The sequence below is a fragment of the Pleurodeles waltl genome, chromosome 1_1, assembly GCF_031143425.1.
Source record: "Pleurodeles waltl isolate 20211129_DDA chromosome 1_1, aPleWal1.hap1.20221129, whole genome shotgun sequence".
Classification (NCBI taxonomy): Eukaryota; Metazoa; Chordata; class Amphibia; order Caudata; family Salamandridae; genus Pleurodeles; species Pleurodeles waltl.
In genome coordinates this window covers 132,591,848-132,617,204 of record NC_090436.1, presented here as the reverse complement: position 1 = coordinate 132,617,204, position 25,357 = coordinate 132,591,848, and the positions used below count along the sequence as shown (strand labels likewise).

Below are 25,357 nucleotides of genomic sequence, written 5' to 3'. Positions count from 1 at the left end.
CCAGTGGAGAAGTTGTAATCGGGACGGGGTGGAGATTGCCAGCTCCACAGCGGTCTCCTCCCCACAGGGCAGGTGGGCTGGCCGTCAGCCCGCCAGCCTCGTAATGAGGCCCTTAATGTTTTACTTTTTTTTGCAGTTTTATATAGTGCAGACTTGACCCAAAGGTATTGGAGTGCTTTACATGCACATCAATTATATTACACAAGGACACATTCATTTTGGTTTTAGGTATGGTGCGATGAAGTGATTTGCCCAGAATCACAGGATGTTGAGCTGACTCCAGAACTCTAACCTGGTCCCCCAGTTGCAAAGTCTGCGGCTCTAGCCACAACGCTACATCCTCTCCCCTAAGTGTAACAAGTAATTAAGTGCCAACTGGATAAAAAACATAAAGATATCAAATAATTTAAAAGTGCTTTGTCAACATTTGCTAACTCAAAAAATATGTCCTCATTATAATTTTTTAAAACATTAACCATAATTACTCTGCTAATAAAACCCTCTCATTTTTATAATTTCTATAGAAATGCTTTGTGTATGACAGTTTTTATTACATCAAGAGGATGTCAGGCATGCCACACTTTGTAATAAATATAGAATGTTAGGAATCTATTTGTTCATTAGAACACTGTGGGGAGCCAGAGGTCAGGGGCACGGACTCAGATAATTGAGAGCAGAGAGGGGGGTGCAATGGCAACAAATTGACCACGCTGGGCAGGCAGGAGGGGCAGTGGCAATACAACAGACCATGGATGGCAGAGGAAAGGCGGGCAGGGGCGACAAACCAACCATGCAGGACAGGCAAGAGAAGCTGTAGCAATATAACAGACCATCGAGGGCAGAAGGAAGAGGCAGTGGCAGTACTACCATACATGCTAACAGACCCGATTCAGCCAGGAGACTCCTGATGTTTTTCAGCCCAAAAGGACTTTATTTTATCTGCCTAAAATCTCCTCTTTTTCAATGTAAGTCAATAGAGAAAATCAGTTCCTCAGGTTTTCTTTTTCAGAATCTTCCTCTTATAAAGTTTAAAACAGGGACATGGACTTGTATAACAGAGGGCAGGAGGGAAATAGGCAGGGACACCAATCTGACCTCACAGGGCAAGTGTCACGGGTTGCAGCAGCACAATACACTACACAGGACAAGAAGGATGGCATTGCAGCACAAAAGACCATGGAAAACAACAGGAAGGGGACAAGGCCATCAACAGAGAGCAGAAGTGAAAGAGGCAAGGGCAGCAAGCTAACCATAGCAGACAGACAGGAGGGACAGTTGCAGCATAATAGACCATGAAGGGCAGGAGGGAGGGGCTGTTGCATGGACTCCGACAACAGAGGGTAGGGAGAAGGTGGATGGTTCAACAAGGTGACTGATCAGGGCAGGCGGGAAGGACAGTGGGAGAACAATGGCCACACAAGGCTATAATTAGAGAGCAGGGGCATGGACTTGGGCAATGGAGTGCAAGGAGGAGAAGGGGCAGGAGCAGCAACTTGGGTGGGGGCAGCACAATTCCAAGCCAGTCCCTGCGTCCTACCACCCATGCATTGCGATGGGCCTCTTACTTAACATTAGAAAACCCCTAGAAATTCACTGAAGAAAACCAAATGTTACAGTGATGTTATAGTTAGGAAGCTGAATTTTAAGAAATGCAGATATTCGCAAAAAAATAAAAAAAACAAAGGTTACAGGGTCATTATAGTTAGGTTCAGATTTTACATGTGCATAACCTTAAGAAATTAAGCTGTTAGAGTTATTTCAAGTAACTGTAACTCGTGTTCTAAGGTAACTATAACATTGATAATATCACTGTAACATTTGCAGTAAAATTATTGTTAAGAAAACTGCGCATGGCAAGGGCATGAGTGGTACATGCTCAACGCAAACCTTGGCCGACACCAGGGAGGGGGTTAAAAAATCCTCGAAGATCTTCCCCTGCCCCCACCCGCCCCTTTGTGACGTCACATCCGATGGGGAAAACGGCCCCAAACGGCCTAACCGATGTTTCCTGAAGGCCTTGAATGAAATGGGAGACCCTCCCCTTTCACACGAGGCCTTCCTGAACGTGTTTCCTGGCCCTCAATCGCAGCACATCGGCGATCGAGGGCCAGGAAACACCACTAGACACCAGGGATTTCACTGGGGGGGGGGGGTCGGCCACCTCGGAAAACGTGCTGCCTTACTTGGAGGAAGGTGTCCACCCCCCTCCAGGCGCTTTAAAAAAAAAAAGAAAATAAAGAAATTGACACGGGGTCATCTGAGGGCAGGGCGACCCCCTGAGGGCGCAATACTTTTTTTTTAGTAGTTGTAGGGTTTCTCTTGGGGCCATTTTGGCCCCCAAGGAAACCATACAACTGCTAAAAATATATAGATCTATATATATATAGATCTATATATATTTAGATATATCTATTTACGTAGATAGCAGATCTATCTATAGATATTTCTATGTAGATAGATATATCTATCCACGTAGATAGATATATCTTTATAGAGATAGATCTATATAGATATATATGTATATATATATATATATATATATATATATATATATATATATATATATATATATATATATATATATATATATATATATATTTATCACTTTTGTCAATGCATGTGTGGTTTCCCTGTTGGCTGCGATCGCCCCCCAGGAAATCCAGACCCACATATAAAAGTGATCTCTTTCTCTCTCTCTCTCTTTCTCTCGCTCTCTCTCTCTCTATATATATATATATTTGCCACCAGTTGTCTTGCAGTTGCAGCTTGCGTCTTCAAAGCAATGCACATACTTCAACTGACAAATTTCAACTGTAGCTTTTAGGCAGCAATAAAAAACTTAGGTAAGTCTTGTGATTATGTTTCTTCTACAAAAGGATCAGACTTTTGTCTAGTGGCAGTTTTAGTGCCATAAAGAAGCGCAGAAGGTTTATATGCCTACTACAAAGAGCAAATCTGTATTTTATGTAAATAGCTGAGTACATTAGCAAAGTCAGCCATTACCTGCGCTATAATACAAATGAAATGTATGTGCGGGGTGAGGGGCGGCTATGGATAGATGAAGGGCACTTTTGCTGGGTGGTAATAAGGGAATCCAAGGAGGAGGACATGGGAGTGGGAGCACCAATAATGATTGTTGGACTGGGTGCAGGAGGTGCTAAAGACTGTGACGAATGGTATGTGAGAAGGTGTTTTTTGAGTGTCTTGAAAGAACGTGCTGATTGAGGAAAGAAGCACAGGTAAGGTGTCCTCTACTGTTGCATGTATCACACACACACCATCAATTTTGTGACTGTCTACGTAGGCTAGTGTTTTAGAGCAACAGTTTAACCAATAGCAGAGATGGCATCCTGATGGATGACTGCTGCTGACGCCGTCACTCGTGTTATGGAGGACAGTTCTGACATAGGATCAGAGACTGAGACAGCAGATACTGAGACAGCATCTGAAGGATAGGACAATGGCACAGACTCTGGGAGTGATTTTTCAGTCGGAGTGGTCCCATTGGATAACTACTCTTCCAGTAAATTATTAGGGAGGTGATGAGGACAGTCCTGCTGTCCCTTCGCAAACACAGCCTGTGCAACGGGGCAATAGTGGGTAAGACCAACCCAGAGCGCAGGTGAATACAGCGGCAAACACAGAGAGAGAGGGCTCTCTTGGGAGCTCCCCAATTTAGTTCAGCTCCAAATTCCACTGCCCAAATCGTATTGTGGAGACATCAAAATTATCTATCACAAAACAAACTGGTTTTGCAAGGCAGGCACCTGTGTTTTTGGTCCTGGGTTCAGCGGCCATATAGGGAAACATACTAAAACCAAACATTTCTGGAAACTAGACATCCGGGGGAGTCCACGGAGGTGTGACTTGTGTGGATTCCCCAAAGTTTTCTTACCCAGAATACCCTGCAAAGCTGAAATGTTGAATAAAAACTCTATTTTTCTTGCATTTCTGTCACACAAACTACAGTAATATGCTGGGATCCACAATATTCCTACCACCCAGTAATTCCTCACCTGTCCTGATAAAAACACTACCCCACTTGAGCGCCTATACCTAGTGCCTGCATCAGGAATGGATCACCCCAGGGTCAACAGTTGCCTCATGTATGGACCAACATTGACCATTGTGTGATCTATTCCTGTCGCGGGCACTAGGCCTACCCACACAAGTGAGGTACCATTTTTATCGGGAGACTTGGGGGAATGCTGGGTGGAAGGAAATTTGTGGCTCCTCTCTGATGCCAGAACTTTCTATCACTGAAATGTGAGGAAAAGTTTTTTTTTTTTTTTCAAATATTGAGGTTCGCAAAGGTTTCTGGGTAACAGAACCTGGTGAGAGCCCCACAAGGCACCCCATCTTAATTTCCCCTAGGTGTCTAGTTTTCAAAAATGCACAGGTTTGGTAGGTTTCCTTAGGTGCCGGCTCAGCTAGAGGCCAAAATCCACAGATAGGCACTTTGCAAAAAACAGCTCTGTTTTTTTTAGGAAAATATGATGTGTCCACATTGTGTTTTGTGGCATTTTCTGTCGCAGGCGCTAGGCCTACCTACACAAGTGAGGTACCATTTTTTTGGGAGACTTGGGGGAATGCTGGGTGGAAGGAAATTTGTGGCTCCTCTCAGATTCCAGAACTTTCTGTCACCGACATGTGAGGAAAAAGTGTTTTTTTGGCCACATTTTGAGGTTTGCAAAGGATTCTGGGTAACAGAACCTGATGAGAGCCTCACAAGTCAACCCATCCTGGATTCCCCTAGGTGTCTAGTTTTCAAAAATGCGCAGGTTTGGTAGGTTTGCCTGGGTGCTGGCTGAGCAAAAGGACAAAATCCACAGCTAGCCACTTTGCAAAAAACAGCTCTGCTTTCTTTAGGAAAATGTGATGTGTCCACATTGTGTTTTGTGGCATTTCCTGTTGCAGGCTCGAGGCCTGCCCACACAAGTGAGGTACCATTTCTATCGGGAGACTTGGGGGAACGTTGGTTGGAAGGAAATTTGTGGCTCCTCTCAGATTCCAGAACTTTCTGTCACCGACATGTGAGGAAAAAGTGTTTTTTTGGCCACATTTTGAGGTTTGCAAAGGATTCTGGGTAACAGAACCTGATGAGAGCCCCACAAGTCAACCCATCCTGGATTCCCCTAGGTGTCTAGTTTTCAAAAATGCGCAGGTTTGGTAGGTTTGCCTGGGTGCTGGCTGAGCTAAAGGACAAAATCCACAGCTAGGCACTTTGCAAAAAACAGCTCTGCTTTCTTTAGGAAAATGTGATGTGTCCACATTGTGTTTTGTGGCATTTCCTGTTGCAGGCTCGAGGCCTACCCACACAAGTGAGGTACCATTTCTATCGGGAGACTTGGGGGAACGTTGGTTGGAAGAAAATTTGTGGCTCCTCTCAGATTCCAGAACTTTCTGTCACCGACATGTGAGGAAAAAAAGAATTTGGGCCACATTTTGAGGTTTGCAAAGGATTCTGGGTAACAGAACCTGATGAGAGCCACACAAGTCAGCCCATCCTGGATTCCCCTATGTGTCTAGTTTTAAAAAATGTGCAGGTTTGGTAGATTTCCCTAGGTGCCGGCTGAGCTAGAGGTCAAAATCTACAGCTTGGGAGACTTGGGAGACTTGGGAGAACACAGAATAGCACAACAAGTGTTATTGCCCCTTGTCTTTCTGTACATTTTTTCCTTCCAAATGTAAGATAGTGTGTAAAAAAGACGTCTATTTGAGAAATGGCCTGTAATTCACATGCTCGTATGGGCACCCCGGAATTCAGAGATGAGCAAATAACCACTGCTTCTCAACACCTTATCTTATGCCCATTTTGGAAATACAAAGGTTTTCTTGATACCTATTTTTCACTCTTTATATTTCAGCAAATGAATTGCTGTATACCCGGTATAGAATGAAAACCCATTGCAAGGTGCAGCTCAATTATTGGCTCTGGGTACCTAGGGATCTTGATGAACCTACAAGCCCTATATATCCCTGCATCCAGAAGAGTCCAGCACACGTAATGATATATTGCTTTAAAACATCTGACATTGCAGGAAAAAGTTACATAGTAAAACGTGGAGAAAAATTGCAGGTTTTTTCAGCTCAATTTCAATATTTTTTTATTTCAGCTGTTATTTTCTGTTGGAAAACCTTGTAGGATCTACACAAATGACCCCTTGCTGAATTCAGAATTTTGTCTATTTTTCAGAAATGCTTAGCTTTCCGGGATCCAGTATTGGTTCACACCCATTCCTGTCACTAACTAGAAGGAGGCTAAAAACACAAAAAATAGTAAAAATGAAGTGCGTCCCAGAAAAATGCCAAAATTGTGTTGAAAAATGTGGTTTTCAGATTCAAGTCTGCCTGTTCCTGAAAGCTGGGAAGATGGTGATTTTAGCACTACAAACCCTTTGTTGGTGCCATTTTCAGGAGAAAAAAAACACAAGCCTTCTTCAGCAGCGCTTTTTTCCTGTTTTATTAAAAAAAAGACATTTCAGCTGTATTTTGGCTAATTTCTTGGTCTTCTCCAGGGGAACCCACGAACTCTGGGTACCCTTAGAATCCCTAGGAAGTTAGTAAAAAAAGGACGCAAATCTTGGCATGGATAGCTTATGTGGACAAAAAGTTATGAAGGCCTAAGCGCAAACTACCCCAAATAGCCATAAAAGGGCTCAGCACGGGGGAGGGCCAGCAGCTAAGAGGTTAATTTACGATTTATAAAGCCATGCAGGATTATTTTGCATGGGCCTGAGTGGCTCCTTGTGCTAGATGGCAGTACAGGTCCTGTGATCTTGTATTTAGTAAGAGGGATGGAGCGAGGCAACCTGCTTGAGAAATGATGTAGGCTGATTTCAGCACTAGCCTTCTTTATGCCGGTATTGCCTGCATGGCCTTTCAGATGTTTCAGGTGTCAAAGGGGCAGTGCGAGAGATCCTACTCAGGCCTTAACAGACCTCAACTTTGCTAGGACCATCCTTCGACAGAGACGCCCAGGCTGAGACATCCTGAAGAGGTGTTATATTTGGGGGCTAGATGGAGGGGCAGCCCGGGGCGGTTCAGATCCCTTCCATCATAATTCCACCAAAAAATAGTGACTTCAGCATTAGAATGGACTACAGGTATGCCCAATCGATAGTGGCTTTAGCCACAAGTGATTTGGTGGGCCCTCAGTTTTTAGGGAGTTATTGTGATGGTGTTCAAATATCCTTAGTGGGGGCTGAAGGGACCGGGGAGCAGACTGCTCTAAACCTTCACACAGCTGAAAAGTGGCTGGAGGCGAGTGTGGGAGGATTTTTAAACACTCTTTTACAGTCAAGGCAGCATTTAACAGATTTATAAAACAGAGAGCGATCTGCCAGATTTAAGAACATATCTTTCTATTGCACATATGAAAGCCAACCTGACTTTGTTTATTTATTTATTTTTGTTATAAACACATTTTATTATTTTATAGCTTTCACTAACAAACAATGCTTTAAATGGGAAACATGAGGTGCCGTTATCACTAATTTGATTGGATGGCTTTGCGGGACAGTTAGGGGCGTGCCTGGGGGCGTGGCTGTGAGGCAGGCATTTAACAATATCAATTTTTTCTTGACTGACAGGTGAGCCAAATCCTGCATTTTGACACAAATTTGCAGAAAATGCAATTTATTTTGAAAGGGCACAATGCAAACATCTCATAGCACATCAAAAAGTTAAAGATAAAGAGTTGCTATGGATTCTTTTGGATAATTGTAAACTATGTCACCTTGACACCCACATTCTAATACCCCCCAAACCCTGCACTTCTGGAACTGAGCGTGAGAAAGAGTAAATGAGCCTGGCCCTATTAGATCTGCCACTACATGTGAGCCTGTGACAGCAGGGATAGGCACATGGCACATACATGTACATACAAGAACACTGAAATCGGCACTTGCAGCAACCTTCAAAATATATATATTTTTTTAATATAAATATGGCTGAGGTCCCGTTTACTTATGCTTTGCCTCAAATTACCGCCTCCTGAGTCTTAGGTCACAGAACACTCTGCTCCCAACAAGAACATTTGGATTTTGTGGGCCAGATTTACAAGAAACTGGTGAAGCGCAGTGCTGCGCCAAAATTAGACGCGCCGTGCTGGGCAGTTTTGAAACGCTGGGATGCACCATATTTACAAGAATGCAGTGCACCCCTAAATTAAATTAAGCAGGCGCACAAACCCAGGCATCCTTGCACCATAGTGCAAGGGTGTCTGAGTTGAGGGGTCTGATTGTTTATGTGCAAGAAGGTGTCCCTTCCTGCACATAAACAATCATCCTTGGCATTTTATGTCTTCCATGTGTGCTGTAGAATGCAGCACAAATAGAAAAAGTAAAAAAAAACGAGGTGGAACAAAAGTATTCCTCCTTGTTGTGCCATGCTAACACCACCCCTGGGGTGGCATTAGATTTTGGCGCTGTCTCACATTTACGCCTTCTTGTATATCTGGGGCAGTGTCAAAAGCAATGGGTGTTGAAAAGGAATGCTCACTGCAACACTTATTGCATGCCCCTCTGATGCATAAAACTTCCTAGGAGGGGCCTATATTTACAAGGAGGCGTAAACCCACAAAAAGTGGCGTAACATCTCCTTGTAAATATGAAGAAGTGGTTATGCCACCGGAGCGTCGAAAAAAGTGACGCTCCAGTGGCGCAAAGGCCTTGTAAATTTGTCCCTGTGTGTGTTGTGAGACATGGCAGGAAATCAGCTTCTATGTCATATGTGCAAGTCGTAATTCTTTGCAGTTTGATATAGGGCAAATTTGGCCCAAAGGTGTCTGAGCGCTTTACATGACAATCAGAAGTTCTGCATTCAAGCTTATTTTATTTTAAGCACGGGTGGTTAAGTGATTTGCCTAGAAATACAGGATGATGAGCCCACGCCAGGATTTGAACCTGGTTCCACCGGTCCGCTGTCCGGAGCTCTGACCACATCTCATTCCTGTTGCGATGCCTAGTGGAACATAAGACTGCAGCCACAACCCCAGGCCGTCATAAACTGTCTATTGCCAGGCAGAGCAGCACAGACATGCTCCATCTGGAAAGCTTATTTTCAGCAGCTTTTGCTCTGCAATTACACATTCTTCAGAGCCGGAGTCCTGTTGCACTAAGAGTACTGGTACTCTTCTTGCCCAAAGGAAAAGTTCTGGTACTCAATGGGAGAAAACTGAAAAGTGCTGGTACTCGGTATCGGTCCATTTAAAGACTGCTAACAAACACAAACATGACCACAGCCCACCTAATCATTTCACAGTAAATCACAAGGCATATTCGGAACCTTGTCATTCTCCCACATCCAGTTGTGATAGTCCCCCAGTTTGCCCCATATCTTATGATTCTGTTGGCAACCTTGAGCTGCATAAGCGGGCCGCTCTCCGCGGGCTTCTTTAGTATCCCTAAGTAGTGACACAGCGTATTTTGGCCGATAGGACCACAGTTAGACTGGCAGAGTGCGTGGACGTCAATTCACCGAAATGCCAGGGGTAGCGGAAGTGACATCACATGCCCTTTGACCTTCACTTTCACTGATACACACATACTTCCACATACACACAAATTCACACTTAAACACACTCACATAAACGCACTCACATCCACAATCGCGCACACAACATACATTTAAAAGCATTTTTTTCGTGCCTCAGCTGCCATGGAAGGGCCTATTCCAGCTAATTGCACTCCATTTTTAGGGTCGAGCCTGCGTTGCATGCGCTCGCGCATGCGTATCGCAGCGAGACGCTTTAGTATTTAGAAAAAGGGCTCGGAGCCCTGTCAACTTCACGTCAGTGTTTTGTATTGGTTCGTGGGCTTGCCTAATAAAATCTGCTTGCTTTCATTAGTCGAAGGCACGCATACGTCATGCCTTTTCCAGTAGCTAGCCCTCCTCGAGCGCAGCGACCAAGTACAGAAAACATGCGAGGCTCGCTGTTTTCCATCGGGCTCGTGGACTTCTTTTTCTCTAATTTACGAGCGTGGCAGAAGTCGAGCGCTTTACATAGTTAATTTCACTTTTTCGGGTTATGTACATAAATGCACTTTTGCCCGATAGTTGAAAAGTCGGGTTAGGAGTTTACAACGCGATCAGCTCTAACATGAGCAAACGCGAGACCCGTTGCATTGCAAATGCTTGTTATTACACTAATAGTGAATAATATCTTATTATTCACTACTAGGGTAATAAAGAATTGTCAGAAAGCAGAGTGAGTGGAGCCCCAACCGGCGTCCATAAGGACGAACTGCCCCTGTGCTCCTGGGACTGATTTTGCTGCCTCTGAGCCCAGGGGTCCTAAAGGCAGTGCAAGGGGTCGCTAGGTGCAAGCTGGGGGTCGCAGCTGCGACCCCAAAATGACGTAATGGAAGAGCGAGATTATATATTCCTTCGCTCCTACTTCCTTGATTCCAAGTCACAAACTGCATGCTGTATATTCTAAAACCAACAGCACGACCTCATGGCAGCGTTGATTCATGTCTCTGGCACACACCTGAATTTTCAGGTCCAAACTTTAATTCCCATCTCCGAAAAGTAAGAACACTCTGTCAAGTCGGCTCAAGCGGGCGCCAGGCCTGATGTCTGATCTTGAACACAGCACAGTTTATAAAAAGAAATGCCAGCTGGGCAGCAATTGAAACAGCTGGCATAATGGCATACGTTTACAAGGGGTTTAATGGCTTGATGACTCATTCATCTTAGTAACACATAGGCTGGCACTGCATGGACATACTAAGAAAAGTGTTACTTTTCTCTTAAAAAAAGGTTAAATGAGCCACAAAATGAAATTGAAATGTGAAAATATTTCTTGACTAAGTACCGTTCGAAAGTATCCTCCGGGTTGATATAAAGAGGTAAACGGTGCCATCCTAGTAACACATGTCCAGGCCTCCCAAGCGCAGGCAGCATCTGACACAATGATCATTCCTCAATTTATAGGCACATATGTCTGCTGTTGTCTTAGACTGAAGACAAAACCCAGGATCTAGGTGTATTGAACTAATGAATGAATGTACGTACCCTGCCCTAAAATGTTCAGCCTTCAGCTGGAAGCACAACCCCTATGCCAACACCAGGAACCAGAGTGCTTCAGGACAGCAATATGAATGACTGGGGCGTCCACCTCTAGGCTTCAAATGGGAAGGGCAGAAGCTAAAAGACAGGGGAAACCCACACAGGTAGGCAGTAAAGGTGTCCATTCAAGGGGACCTTGCAGTCAGTCATCCCATCCTTCAGTAGCTGAGATGCAGTGGCAGTGCGATTGCACACTAACCCAGAGACAGACATTAGAGGACCTCCTATACGAGGGGATGCGCATCACTGCAGCAGTATTGTGGCACTCCCACCAGCCACATGCTTTGTTCCATTAGCAGGGCTGTTTCTGTTGTGGGCATAAGCCAAACTGCCTTGTTCCACAAGCCATTCTGAACCAGGGTGAGCGTGGGCTTGTCCACAAAAGAGCGAGCTGTCTTTACCTGAGGTGATGATAAAGCTAGGCTCTGAAAAGCAAGAACACATGTCTGCATCACTATGTGTTGCATCTGTGTATTAACAATCAGTGGGAAATGCCGTTTCTTCATTGCCCATTGCAGGTTAGGTCATCACAAGGCAGCTCGGATCTTCCTACAAATGTCTACACTTCCTTTGCACTGTCTGCACTGGACTCACAATCCAACTTTCTGCCTTGTCCGGGACCTGTAAATCGAAGAAATAAATTACACTAGTACTTCTTATTGGTTATTACAAGATTCTTTTTTTTTTTGGGGGGGGGGTTATATTCACAAAATATGAACATTGTTTTCAATCAAGATACATTCACAAGTTTGTTAAAGTAACTTACTTTTCTTTACTGCAGGACATGCCATACTATCGCTCCCAGTTCAAGAAGTGTGCTGTGGTGGGGAATGGAGGAATACTGAAGAACAGCAGATGTGGGAGAGAGATTGATAATGCAGACTTTGTCTTCCGGTAATCCAAGTGGAAGTTTTATTTGTAATATCCCTGTGTACCAAATTTTTTGTTCATCCCTGGCAAGGGGACGTGGCTATTTTGTTTCCATGCCGGTTCCATGGGGATTGGCCCCCTAGTGTGATGTGAGTCTAGTCACAGGGGGCCCTGTTGTGCAGCTGTCCATGGCTGCAATATACGGATGGATAGAAATGCTTGAATTAATCTGAATCACTGTTACTTGGGGCATATTCCCTACCACCTATAATTTGTTAGCCTGTCTGTGGCCAACCAAGTTCAAATCAGGCTTAGTCTTGCTCCAGTAGGAACAGTCCAATCTGAACAGATCAAATTCCCTCTGAAAAGTAACAAATGCAACCCCAGTCAACTCATTGTTGGGCCTCATCAGTGAAGTCCAACTTGAGTCCTTATGGCTCAGTGAGCAAGAGATTCACATCTGGGCTTACATAGGCCAATTATAATGATTCATTTAGACTTGGAAGAATTAGAACGTTTGAATTAATTTGAACTCTTTGTAATATTTCTGGGTACACTCCATGGCAGTATTGTTTATCTAATCTGTGTCATCGTTGTAGTGTACCAGCCATGTGGAAATCAGGCTTGGTTCCGCTCGAGTAAGTGGGACGCAGCACAAACTGCTTGGCCACATGCCCGCTAAAGAGGACAAAAATATTGCGTAGGTAGCACCAGCTACCCAGTGCATTTGCCACTCTCTGTGAGCCATGCATTTAATTATTAACACAAACACCATGTGCGATGAAAATGTATTGCATCCATCATGCCACATGGACTTGCTAGGCAACCATTTATTCTGGTAGAAAATGTTCAGACTCATGAGACTCTTGTCTCACTGGTTGAATATTTTGTTCACAATAACCAGATAAACTTGGCTGTGATGGATTGGGTGGTGGTGCAGTGATTATGTGTGCTTCATACCCAAGTTGTGAGCTAAACAATCGATTTGAAGATATAGCCTAATGTCTGAAAACATGCATGTGAGATCTTTTATTTGCTTTTATTTTATTCTCTCTTTGAGTGAAGGACTATATGCAGTAAATGCACTATATGCACCACCCATTCACTGAATGCATTGTTAATCATTCTTTTACACATGCAGATGTCTTGTCTACTGGCTAGTGCTCTACTTCTGTCAAGGACATTTCTTTTTCAGCCAAATACATGAATTTCTGGGGCTTGCAGTTTCACTTTTAACAGTGTAAATAGGGACTAAAATCCCAGCGTGCAAAGTGCAGTAGGCTACAAGTCCAGAACTGCCTGAAGGTATCACACAATACTTGGGGCCGCCTAGCTATTACATGTGCATTTATAAGGTAGATTCAGGAAACCTCAAAGCTAATGACATGTCTGTTCCTCTCTCCATCCTTGTTAGACTCTGAATGAGGGCACATATTTGTTGTGATTTGTGAGTTTGTCTTTTCTGGACAAAAATGCTTGCTGAGTGGGCACTTAAAACATGGCTCCCACTCGGCAAACCTTATGTTCTGTGAAGAGAGCTATCATGGCAGCATCTACCTTCACACCATAGAGATCTCTACCATGTATGCGAGTATCTCTAAATAAGGTGGACGTTCTTCTTCCAGAGAGGTGGAGACCTTGGCTTCTCACTCCCTGTAAAAGCTATCATCTTCAATAAATTGCATCAGCCAATGTACCACCTAATCCAATCTGAATAAAGAATGGTGATCCATTTAATTGCCCTTTACTATCCAGTATTGACCTTAAGACAACTCCTTAATAGTCTTGCAGTGTGAGGACAGGTGAACATCTGAAACACATTCCCAAACCGTGTCCTTGACCAGAAAATCCTCAATTAGACCATAAAGTACATCTTCACAGTAAGCAGTCCTCCAGTTCTCTTCAGTGGTGGCTACTATCAGCCCATCTAACTCTGATAAGGCAGGCTGACATCGGTGTCCTTCATATGAGAGAAACATAAGCGATCTACCAGCACAACTTGACAAGTGACAGTGACATTGGAATCATTTAGGCAAACACGACTGTAGACATACATTGATTATGACCACAGGTTTGTTGACAAGGACTCCTCATGACTTCTTATGATTGTGATCCGTATTGTTAAGCTTAATCCAGTCCTGGTGAACACAGGTGACGATGGCCTGCAAGCACAGCTCTTAGTTTCATCCTCAAATACTAGCGTTCAAAGGGAATAGACCAACCCATACATTGGAACGCTGCAAGAATTCACTTGGTGCAGAACTCATAGTTATTTCAGTTATTAGCTAGTCAAGTCAGTCTCACTGTCAGGTTTCCATAGCCTCCCTCGAGCAATAGGAATACCAACATTCTATTGCCAGTTTCCAACACAAACTCTCTTCCCCTGAAACATTTGCAAATCTCTTGTCCACAAATGGCACATGCTTGCATTTGATGCTCAGTCACAGACTATTTAAACTCTGCTATGTGCAATGGTGATGAGTTTAGACTATGGTTTTCTTATTCTCGTCATTGTGTGCAAAAGTTATGTCTGCTGGTGTCTATAATAACTGGTGATCGATGCCTTTAACCCAAAGATTGTGAAGATGGGGCACATGTGAGGGTGTCAATACTATTTGCTACTCTGCAAGTGCCAGTGTTTTGTATTGAACCTCCACATCCTTCTTCATTAATGAGTACAACGATTCTACCTTGTCAGTAGTTGACAATAGAAGTTTTAGCACAACTTAGACCTCCGGTAGACATACATGAGATGTTGCTTGTGCTGAGTCTAAGGCGTTGCGGGGTTACAGTAATTTCCATTAGCAGGATTATGTATCGGCATTTACACAGCATAAACCTACCTACAAGTTGATTAAACTTTGCAATTAACTTCTTCCCATGTAATTATACAACTAAGGCCCATATTTCTATTTTGTTTGTGCCGCATTTGCGTACTTTTTTTAAGCAAAAGCAGCGCAAACTTACAAAATACAATTATATTTTGTAAATTTGCACTGCTTTTGCGTCAAAAAATGACGCAAATGCGGCGTAAAAGAAGTATAAATATGGGCCTTAGTTTCTCTACGTTATCAAAACTGACACTAAATTTCCTTTACCAGAAATCATTGTTTTGGATCATGTTTAGCACACCCCTCAATTTCATTTTGTCCTCTTTCTAAATGAATCAAAATGTTAACTTGAAAAGATTCTGCACCTTTGATGTCACTGAAAAGTGAATTGACCTTCCAGAGTAGAAGGGTCTCCTGTGACTCGTGGCGGAGGTTTTGGGGAGGCAAATAAATATTCCATAATCTATCCAAAAAACATGAATGTCCAACAGGTGATGTGCTAATTATTGAGAGAGAATTATATCATGGTGCCCTGACAGCAATACATTTATATAGAGAGATCATTTAGGATTTTATTTTTTATATGTGTAGGTTATTCAGTGTTTTTGTATAGAGATAGGGCAACCAGAGGATGTTTCATAACACTAATGGATGGAAATCAAGAATGGTAGCTTTACTGATAAAGTAGAAGGCTAACACCAACGTGGTAAATGGTCTACATAAGTGTTTCATAACACTAATGGATGGAAATCAAGAATGGTAGCTTTGGAATTTGTTACTGATAAAGTAGAAGGCTAACACCAACGTGGTAAATGGTCTACATAAGTGCTGATGCAAGGCCTGCCCTGCCCATAGCTAGCCGAGACAGAGGTTGCACACCTGGAAGCAAGGCCAAACCATGCAAGAAGAAACTAAGGGCCAAATTTATGCTAGTGCAGTATCATATAAAGTGACGCAAACAGACACAAAGTGCTGACTTGGAATTTACTGCAGGAAAGTAGCCCTAAAGTACCAAAGGTTAGAGCTATGTGCTGCATAATGCTATGTTGGGTAAACTGTCCATCCCATTGGTGGTATATGGGCATTCCCATGCACCTACCAATGGATTTTGATGCAAAGCCCTCTCTGCTAGCATTTGTAGACATGGCTTTGCGCCACCAATGTAAGTCTCCACAAGGCAGGCATAAAGGTTGGATAAAAGTTTTCTTTTCTCCAATCTTTTCAAACTTTACACGTGTGATGTACTCTGCAGCACACATACAAAGTTGGAAAGTGATACATATTCTCTAGGCGTGGCATCCTTCTAGTACAAAACCTATGCTAGAGATCATACGGACACCCTTCCTCTATGGTGCAACAACATCATATCTTAGTAGAAATGGCACAGCTCCACTCACTCCTATTCATGCAATGGAATACAGCAACTTTGGTTGATGCACTGTGTGGTATGACATCTAAGTTAATTTGCCCCCAGTCTCTTAATGCATGCTAAGCAAAAATCCTACGTTAACAAAACAATTATAGACTGAAAACATAAGTTTAACAGAACAACAGCAGCATAAAATAATGAGTATTACTAAACAGTCTGAAGAAGTAGAGACTCGAGGCGCATTTCATCACAATGTTGACATAGATAAGAATGTATGCACATTAAGCAACAATGGGGAGCCAGTGACTATCTACAGGCTTTCTGAAAGCATAAAGGTACAGATAGGTGGTGTTCTTCATCCCTTTACAAGGTCCCTCTGAACATGAGCAGCGTTCGGTGTAAAAGAGGTCAAAAGTTCCAAGAGCGGATATTTGACCTCTATGTGATAAAAGTGATAATCCACTGCCCACACCAAGGTGGTCTTACTCCAATGACCAGTCATAAAACCAGTCTGACTACTGCTTGACACGACTTAAAACTTGGGTATACTGTCTACCTTAAGAAAAGGGGTTTGCAGGTATTGTAATGTCTAGTGTGGTGTTCCACCTCGTTTGTAAATCTCAGAGTTCATAGATAGGTTGGTAGTTATCTAGCCTGGCGTCTGCAGAATTGTCTTAACATATTTATTTTCTGGAATTCTTGGACCCACCTCTTGCCAATATATAGCAGTTTACAAACATTGCCATTATTAGGAAACTATTCAGTCTCTTTTAATATTTCTGAAGGACAGATATTTATACTATAAGTAGTCCGGGGAATGCATGCCAACCTCTGCTCAGCATCTTTATAGGAAATCTTTTCAAACTCATCCTGAACAGATGCTTTGCTCTTTAGACTAATCCTTGCCTCAGTGGTAATTTTTGCTCATTTCCATGCTTGCGCCCCATCACAATTGTTTTAACCGAATCATGAAAGGTTTGTGGCTTTCATGTCCTCGCTTATATAGCTTTCAGGAATTACACCTTATCACATTGTTTTGAAGCTATCTGTTTGGGTAAAGGGCATTATATCTCATATATCTCAAACACTGACCCAGAAGCACGTGTACCCTTAGAAGCTAGGCCCAAATTTTAAATCTGCTGCCTAGTATACAGGGCCATCCCCATGTAAAGTCCACAGTAATTTTCAAAACTACAAATGCTCTAAGAAGGTACAGCGTCTAAAGAGCAAAAACTAGATCCTCCTTAAGACACCAAAATACAAAACAGAACTGGCCATTAAGCAGTATGAAGAAGGCACCAACCTATGAACTCTGCGGACACAGCCGAGAATCCATCCCACCATTCTTTAGAAAATTAGTAAAGCATATCTTTCCCACATGAACCCAGTCCAACCCAAAAACTACCATCTGGTGAGGACCAGGCACTGTAGAGTCAGAGGAGAAACATCCTGCTTACAAGTGCTTGCCAACTTGATGTTAATCCTCACCCCACTTCACACTGTCATGCTACCTGCATTTTCACTCTCTATTGTTTTGCTCTGAGTTCATGTAAATTCCACCAATAAAATGTGGTACTATTGCACAATAGCAAAATGTTAAATAAAATATAAAGCAAAACCTGACCCACACTATACAATACTAAATACAATTTTTATTGTATACATTTTATTCGTACACTTTAATATTTAGCAGAATCTTCCTTTTGCTACTTTCCAAACTGCAATACACATTAACGTGGAGAATGTTATTAGGAACTAAGCTGCTTCCAAATTGTGATCAAACCTACAATAATGGAAATAAATACAGACTCTTTCTGTTTTGTAGGTGTAACATACCTCCCATATCTGAGAAATACTTAGTTGATGTCGGACTGAAGACAGACATTGTGACTATCAATCCCAGCATCATCATGGAACGGTGAGTAACTAGATGTACTGTTATTTAGTAATCCTTGTATTATTTCCTTCTGGTGATAGACGTGTTCTGCATTGTGCTTCAGCTTGGCCTTTGCCACAAACAACACCTTTGTAAACAGGTTCGACTGCAAAAGGTCCTATAAGAGACTTCTTTCTTACCACAAAATAGTCAATTACAGTGTTCTATTTGTTGCAGGGAGGTTCCTATTATAGTCTGCACTATTGTCCAAAAACGTACCTCAAAAAGAACTTTGAAGCTCACAGTAATCAACTCCCAAACTCTTCACTAAAGTTCACTAGATGACTTGATTATGCTTATCTTGTTGCTAGTCGTCAGCACTCTTCACCACAGACCTTGATTTGTTACTATTATTAATAAACATATGCATTGCTTGAAAAAGTTCAAAAACTTAAAGGTGTGCACTCATCACCACAAGCAATACATCAATTCCATAATAAATTGATCAATTCATGAACATAGAATTATGATTCTGCTTATTCCACTAATACCACACAGTCCCCTGATTTTTACTCCCCCCAACAGTCATAATTGTAATCAAAACTCACATGTACTGATATGTTATTTGCATTAACGTTGTTCCCCTTATGAAATAGAATATATCACATTGTCTCCAAATTGTATATATTGGACTGAAGGTGATAAAAATATTAAATGGAAAATACAGAGAATGAATGCAATTTATTTTAAAAGTTATAAAGAGAAATGGGAATTTTCAGCTGCATGGTTTAAGGATGTTATGCAAAGAAAAAAATCGCAGAAATGAGTAGGCAAAACATGCAGAGTATACAAGTTGCACCTTTAGGCAGTTTTAAGAGTGGCAGAAATCAACGACGGACAACATACTAGGGAATGTAATTTTAGAAAAAAGAGAACCATGTCAAGAAAAGAAAAAAGGCCAGAATTACAAGAGGCATTTGGTTGGAAGGAATGCAGTGCATATTACAGAGAACAGAAAAAAAAACATACTCACTCTCACCCACTTGTTTTAGTGCCCTGAGGTTGTAACACAGAGCTTAAGGTCTGACCTTCCTCTGAATCAGTGGTCTGAGGCTCTAGCCTTTTGAGGGAAATTAATTTAACCTCTAATGTAATGCAACAAATCCATACAGTATTCCCACTTGCCTTACTTACTAGAAGCCTGGTAAATGTCTTCTCCAGTACTGGATCTTTCATAGATTCACATGCTTGAATCATTCCCCGTCGTCGAGATGGGAGTCCCCGGTAACTTAATAAAGCAGTATGTGTATCATTATCATAGGTTATAATGGCAATGAAAAGGTCAGTTTAATAGCCTATCCAAGTCCTTTTTCAAAAAAGTACCAAACTTGAACTACAACCAATCAGGCGCCAGCACCATGTAGAACACTCCCAACAGAGGCTGAGTCCCTCAGATTTTCTAGCACAAGTGGAAATAGATAATCCCGAGCTATAAGAGGAGCCTTTCTGGGGAGGAGAGTGGGTTGCATGTGAATCTATGAAAGATACCAATACTGGAGAACTGCAGTTACAGGTAAGTATTAGAAGTATCCATCAGAATATTGTTTACCCAGAGCATTATTTGGATGTTCACTGACTTGCAGACAGCTGTGCCATATTTGATGTTCATTTATAGATTCCTGCCTACTAAATACAGGACATCAGGCTACAGTAACTTCCATCCTGTTATGCTTTTATCTCTAGCTCCTCACCATGAGGCAGCCATCACTCTCGGAGTTAAGATGAGGCTACTCCATTATTGCCAATAAATATTGTGCAACCTTTACCATACCTAACCAAGCACCCACTTAATCTCAAGTACAACAAGGGCTGCAATGGTACAGCAGCAGTGTCCAGCCCGCTATAAAGAGTGCACTACATTGTCAGCATAGTAGATCCTGGTTAATACATTGCAAGGACCAATACATCAACTGGTAATACATGCTGGGACAGTAAGGCTGCATCTGGTGGCCCAGTGGCCTAATGAATCAACAGCAAGTATCTCTGTTTGATCAAATGAGTACAGATTTGGATCCCAACAGGTCCATTCATCATTTTAGTTCCTCAATAACCATTAAAATACCCCAGAGTATGGAACAATAAACATGTTATTCAGCACCATGGGGAGAAAGTATAATTTACAAATACACGATATGTTATGCAGGTAAATGTAAATTAAGGTGAATGAATTAAGGGTAGAATGCTAATTTGTCTAAATAAATTACAAATGAATAAACAAAATAGAAAGAATATTTGGTGATAGCGTTCTCCCAAAATGAATAGGTATCAATTAAATAAATATTTAAAAGTGTACCTTTTAAAAAAAACTACTTTTTTTTTATAAAGTGTGTTTTAAGTGCTCCCTCCTCAGGCTTCTTATTAATATGTTTCTCCTGCTACTGGAAAGATAGAATTTACAAAATGATCAAGAATTGATATGGCATTTACACAAACTGGTCATATAGAACAATACTGTGAAAAAGTAAATTGTTTGTTGGGGTGGATGGCAGTCAACCATAAGTAATAAAGTCACTAACATGTTAGGTGCAGTCATTGGTTTCTGTAATTTAAACCTGAGCTCAATCCTTGTTAGCTATGGCACAGAGCAGACAAGCTTAATTCAAGGAAAATTAGTAAACAGTCAAAAAGCGTAAAACACAACACAATAAAATCCCACTTCAACTTATAAAGCGAGAGAAACTTTTAACAATCATAATGACACCGTAAAGGACAAATATCCAATAAGGGGAACAAGAGAAATTAACTTTTAAACATTTAAGTGGGAAAAGTGCCAAAAAAGGCAACGCGCCAATGGTAGTCAGTGGTTGCTGTAGACTGGGACCTAGGCACAATTTGAGGCTGACTGTAATGGCTGACAAGTTAAATGCACCATGTAGATGTGCCCCGTAAAGGGGAGGGGGTTATAAGTAATGACATTCAAAAAAGTGAATCTAAAAAAGGACATATCTGAAATTCAATCCGAAGCAGTAGAACTGCTGGTTGGATACTTCTTTCAGTAGGTCCCCTAGAAGCTCTGGAGCAAAAGTTTTAAAGTTTTGAAAAAGTTCCCAAACTACTTTTGGTGCCCAAAAAAATGACAGGAGTACGCTTCCAAAGTTCCCAGGACCACAGGGGGAGCACATAAAAACTCTCACGTGACTAGCAAAGGGCAACAGCAGAGTCCAGTTGAGGTCCAGTTGCCCCTGTTTGGCTGGGATTCTTCACAGAAATGTCCTCTTCTGCTTTTTTATGTTCCTGGAGCCACAGCGGGGTTCAGCCTTATCATCCTAATACATCTTTCTGCCCTTGGATTTCAGGTAGAAGGGAGTCTAACCTCCTAATGTCCTTTTCACATCATAGATGCCAAGTGTGGCAGGTTCAGTCCACCTGGTATCCTTTGCCAAGTTCAGCAGAGTTCTGATGGAGTGCCTTGAGCAGGCACATTTACATCTGGCACAAGCTAATCTGTGGCAATAACTCCTGAGCTCTCCTTAACCAATGGGGTACAAGTTCCCTCAGGCAACCCTAACCACTTTTTCAATAGTTTGTGTTTGCCTTACTGCAGCTAGACTCAAATGCCATGTGCCAGGACATTTTCAAGATGGTGAAAGCCTTCAGCTACACTAAACTTGGGTGTTGAGTGCTGTAGATGTGTGTGGAAGTGTTTTTTGGTTACTTTATTTTCATTTTATGCATGATAACATTGCAGCATTGGACCAATACAGAGAAATAACATATACAAAGTACAAATACCTTATGAATAGTCACTTTGATACAACTGTGGCAGAGAAGTTGTACATAAAGAAGAAACAAAGGGGGAAAATGTGAACTGAAACAGGGAATCTGGCAGAGGTCTTGTCGTAGTTGGGACTCTTGCTTTAGGCAAGACTCCTGGTTTAAGGATGACAGTACTTTTGTTTGTAGGCGACTATGCCTATCCTACAACAAGTCGCAACTGTCGTCCCAACACTTCCAGCTCACTGGCAGCACCTCACCAGAAACACAATAGTAAAAGGTGATTTGTGGCAGCCTTTACGCATGGACTCGAGAATAAGACATCTCAGGGAGTGTCGTGGTTAAACGGAGATTACCCCTTTCTCACAGATACACTATGTCTCATTCAAACACAGGCAATGACAAAGATGCAGTAAAGTTTCAATAGTTTTTATTTAACACAACTGCAATTTGCAATATGTTGCTTGGGCTGCAATGATTAGGATAATGAACAGTGCAAGAAACAGAATTGTGAAGACGAGAGTCATTATTACAAAGACCCCCACCATCTTGCAATACATGTGATAGACATAAGATGTGTGATATGCCCTAATACCCTAATATGATAGGCCTAACCTCCTACCTAAAGGAGAGCTGGGTTTGTTAAACCTAATCTGCCAATGCGATGTCCATGAGAGGAGCCCCCAATCCTCGTTACCTTGGAATGAGGTCTCTATCTCAGACTCCGCAGGGACACGAAGACTGGGTCAGCGTCAAGACGACGTGCAGCATTGATATCAGCGATGGTGGTGATGCCCTCTGGTCGGAATCCCTCTGATTATCTGTCTAAAGTGCAATGTATTTATACAGATCTACCAGGACCCCTGACGTAGGTGTGTTCCCAAACAATAGATAACAGACATGCTTGGGACGGCAATTCTTATAAACAAATCCCTCGAAAGTATAGAGGGGGAAAATCCGTAAGTGTGAACACCTACTGTTTGTTTGTCTTTGTCGCTTGATCTTGACGCCTTAGCGCGGTGGCACTGATAATGCAAAGCATAACAAGTGGCCTAACTATAAACAAGGCAGCCATCTTAGATGAATTAAATAATTAAATGGGCTAAGACAGAGCAAGCTAAGTAGGTTAAAAGTCACTAGGTGACGGGGGCACGAGTCTCCAAGCCAGAGGCTAAGCTAACTCCTGCTATCCCTTTAAAACAAACTACGATTCACTACAGTCTACATATAATGAGCAAAATAAATATATTAGTTTGATATTTTAACAAGAGGCCATTGACAGCATTAGGATACAGTGCTGTAAAATCTAATTGAGCCCATGTGGTAGCTCATACCATTGGCAGTGCAGAGCACAACAGTATCCCCTCATCCCTGTGGTCCATAAGGGGGCTGCAGCTTGACTGCCGCGATCCACTCCACTCACACAGCACCCTCTAAACACCCCACCTGCGTAATAAGTCCCACATAATAAGTACTCTTGGTATGAACCCCATATATCTTTTGGACGAGTGCAGAGTGGCATCAGGGCATGATATGCGTCCAAGTGTGTATTACAGTATGCCATATCTGTGTGCCATTCCACTATTGTGGGAAAGGGTCCCTTCATCCAGCGCATAGCAACCCTTTGCTTAGCAAACAATAGTCCCCAAGCCACAAGCTGCGGGTTCTGTGGGGGGACTTCCAGATCATACCCTAGCAGAGCCAGCAGTGGGGAACAGGCCGCCACCACACTCGTAATTTCCCCCAAAACCTTGAAAACCAGCTGCCAAAATAATTGTATACCTGGGCAATACCACGCTATGTGCGCAAAACCAGAGTCATCCAGACCACAACGAGGGCAATGGGAGTCCTCCCTCAACCTGTATCGGAACTGTTGAGCTATTTCAAGTGGACCAGCCGATAGCAGGTATGCAGGGAGACGGTATGAATAACTGAACAGCAATAATCCCACTGCTTTTCAGTAATGTCGATACCTAGATCCACCTGCCATTCCTTGTGCGCCTTAGAGGGACCAGGCCTCCCGGCATCACATGCGTAAGAATATAAGACTGATACTACTCTCTGAGGAGTTGTCGATTGTATCAAATATGTAAGCTCCGCCATTGTGTCATTCGACAAGGCCCTCAATGCATGTTGTGTATGGAAATAATGAAATTGTGCAAGAAATGTGGTGGCCTCTGTCACTTGCGCATGGACTTGCTCCCAATCCCGAAGTGTTTTATCCTCATAGAAGTCACCCATACGATGTATGCCAAGTCCACGCAGCACCTCCAATGTCGCTCGCTCCCACCCCAACGAAAACCAGCTACACCACTCCAACGGTAGCCTCCGAGAATTAAGCAGGGTTGCACGCAGCGCATCGGCCAGTTTCTTCAAAAGATACCTTGTTGTACCAGCTGGGTATATTACATGGTATCAACGCACTGCCCTGTCCAGCAGTAAGAGAGGTGACAACAAGGGAGCCGCCCCATTGCATTCCAACCAGAGATGCTGCAGATCAGACGGGCCATGCAGCCAGTAGGAAACGAGCATAGCTTGCGCCGCTCTATAATATACTTCGAGGTCCATGCCGCCACCCGAATAGGGTAGAGTGAGCGTGTTCCATTGCGCTCATGGCTGCTGACCAGTCACATCGGGGAGTGCAATGTGCGAAACACCGCACCGGGCAACAGCTTGGGAATGTTCGCAAAGAACAAGAAACGAGGAAGTCCAATCATCTTCATGATGGAAATATGGCCCAAGAGAGAAAGAGGAAGTCGTATCCAGCTGTCAACTTCCTCCGTGAGGCCCTATAAGGCCCTCCCATAGTTCTCTTGCACCACCACCTGGGGAGCAGTGTGGACCTGCACGCCCAAGTATCGCACTGGCTTGGTGGTCCATCTGAGTGGAAACTGTAGTGAAACAGGCACAGTGGCCTCTGTGAGTTGAAAAAAGGGGTTTATCCCAGTTTACACATAATCTAGAATGGCCTCCAAAGCGCACCACCTCACAAAGGATCGTAGACAAATTATGCTCCGGGTCACGGACATAAAGGAGAGTGTCATCGGCATATGCCAAAATTATTAAATTGTAGGGGGGAAGCGTACGCCACGGTGAGCATGATACTCATGCAGTGCGCAGGCCAGGGGCTCCTCTAGTAGAGCATAGAGCAGGGGAGAAAGAGGACAGCCCTGTTGTGTGCCCCTGGCAATGATCATTAACCCGCATGCATGCAATTGAGTCCCTATACAACTCCCGGATAAGTCACAAAAAGCCCTCTCCTACACCAACACAACACAAGACAGATATCATGAATTCCCATTAAACGGAATCAAAGGCTTTTTCTGCATCTAAAAAAGGAGCTGTGGCGCAAACATCAGGGTCAATACTAGAGATTACCCGAAGAGGGTCCGGAGATTATAACTGAGAGAATGACCTTGTATAAATCCTGACATTTCTGGACCCACTATACTGGGAAGAAGGGTGCCAGCCTGTTTGCCAAAACCTTTGCAAATAATTTAATGTCCGTATTAAGAAGTGATAACGGACAATAAGAGGAACATTGTTGGCTGGCTTGTCAGGTTT

The 25,357-nt window shown here is 42.8% G+C and overlaps 1 protein-coding gene across 2 annotated transcripts in view; it reads left to right on the top strand.

The window, feature by feature from the left end:
- The window catches only part of ST8SIA5 (ST8 alpha-N-acetyl-neuraminide alpha-2,8-sialyltransferase 5), a 341,938-nt gene that overhangs the window by 303,635 nt on the left and 12,946 nt on the right, over nt 1–25,357 (top strand). For both annotated transcript variants that reach the window (XM_069218874.1, XM_069218872.1), the window contains 2 exons: nt 11,855–11,967; nt 17,969–18,061. In XM_069218874.1, coding sequence (XP_069074975.1) covers nt 11,855–11,967; nt 17,969–18,061 — 206 coding nt within the window. The remainder of the gene's footprint in view (nt 1–11,854; nt 11,968–17,968; nt 18,062–25,357) is intronic.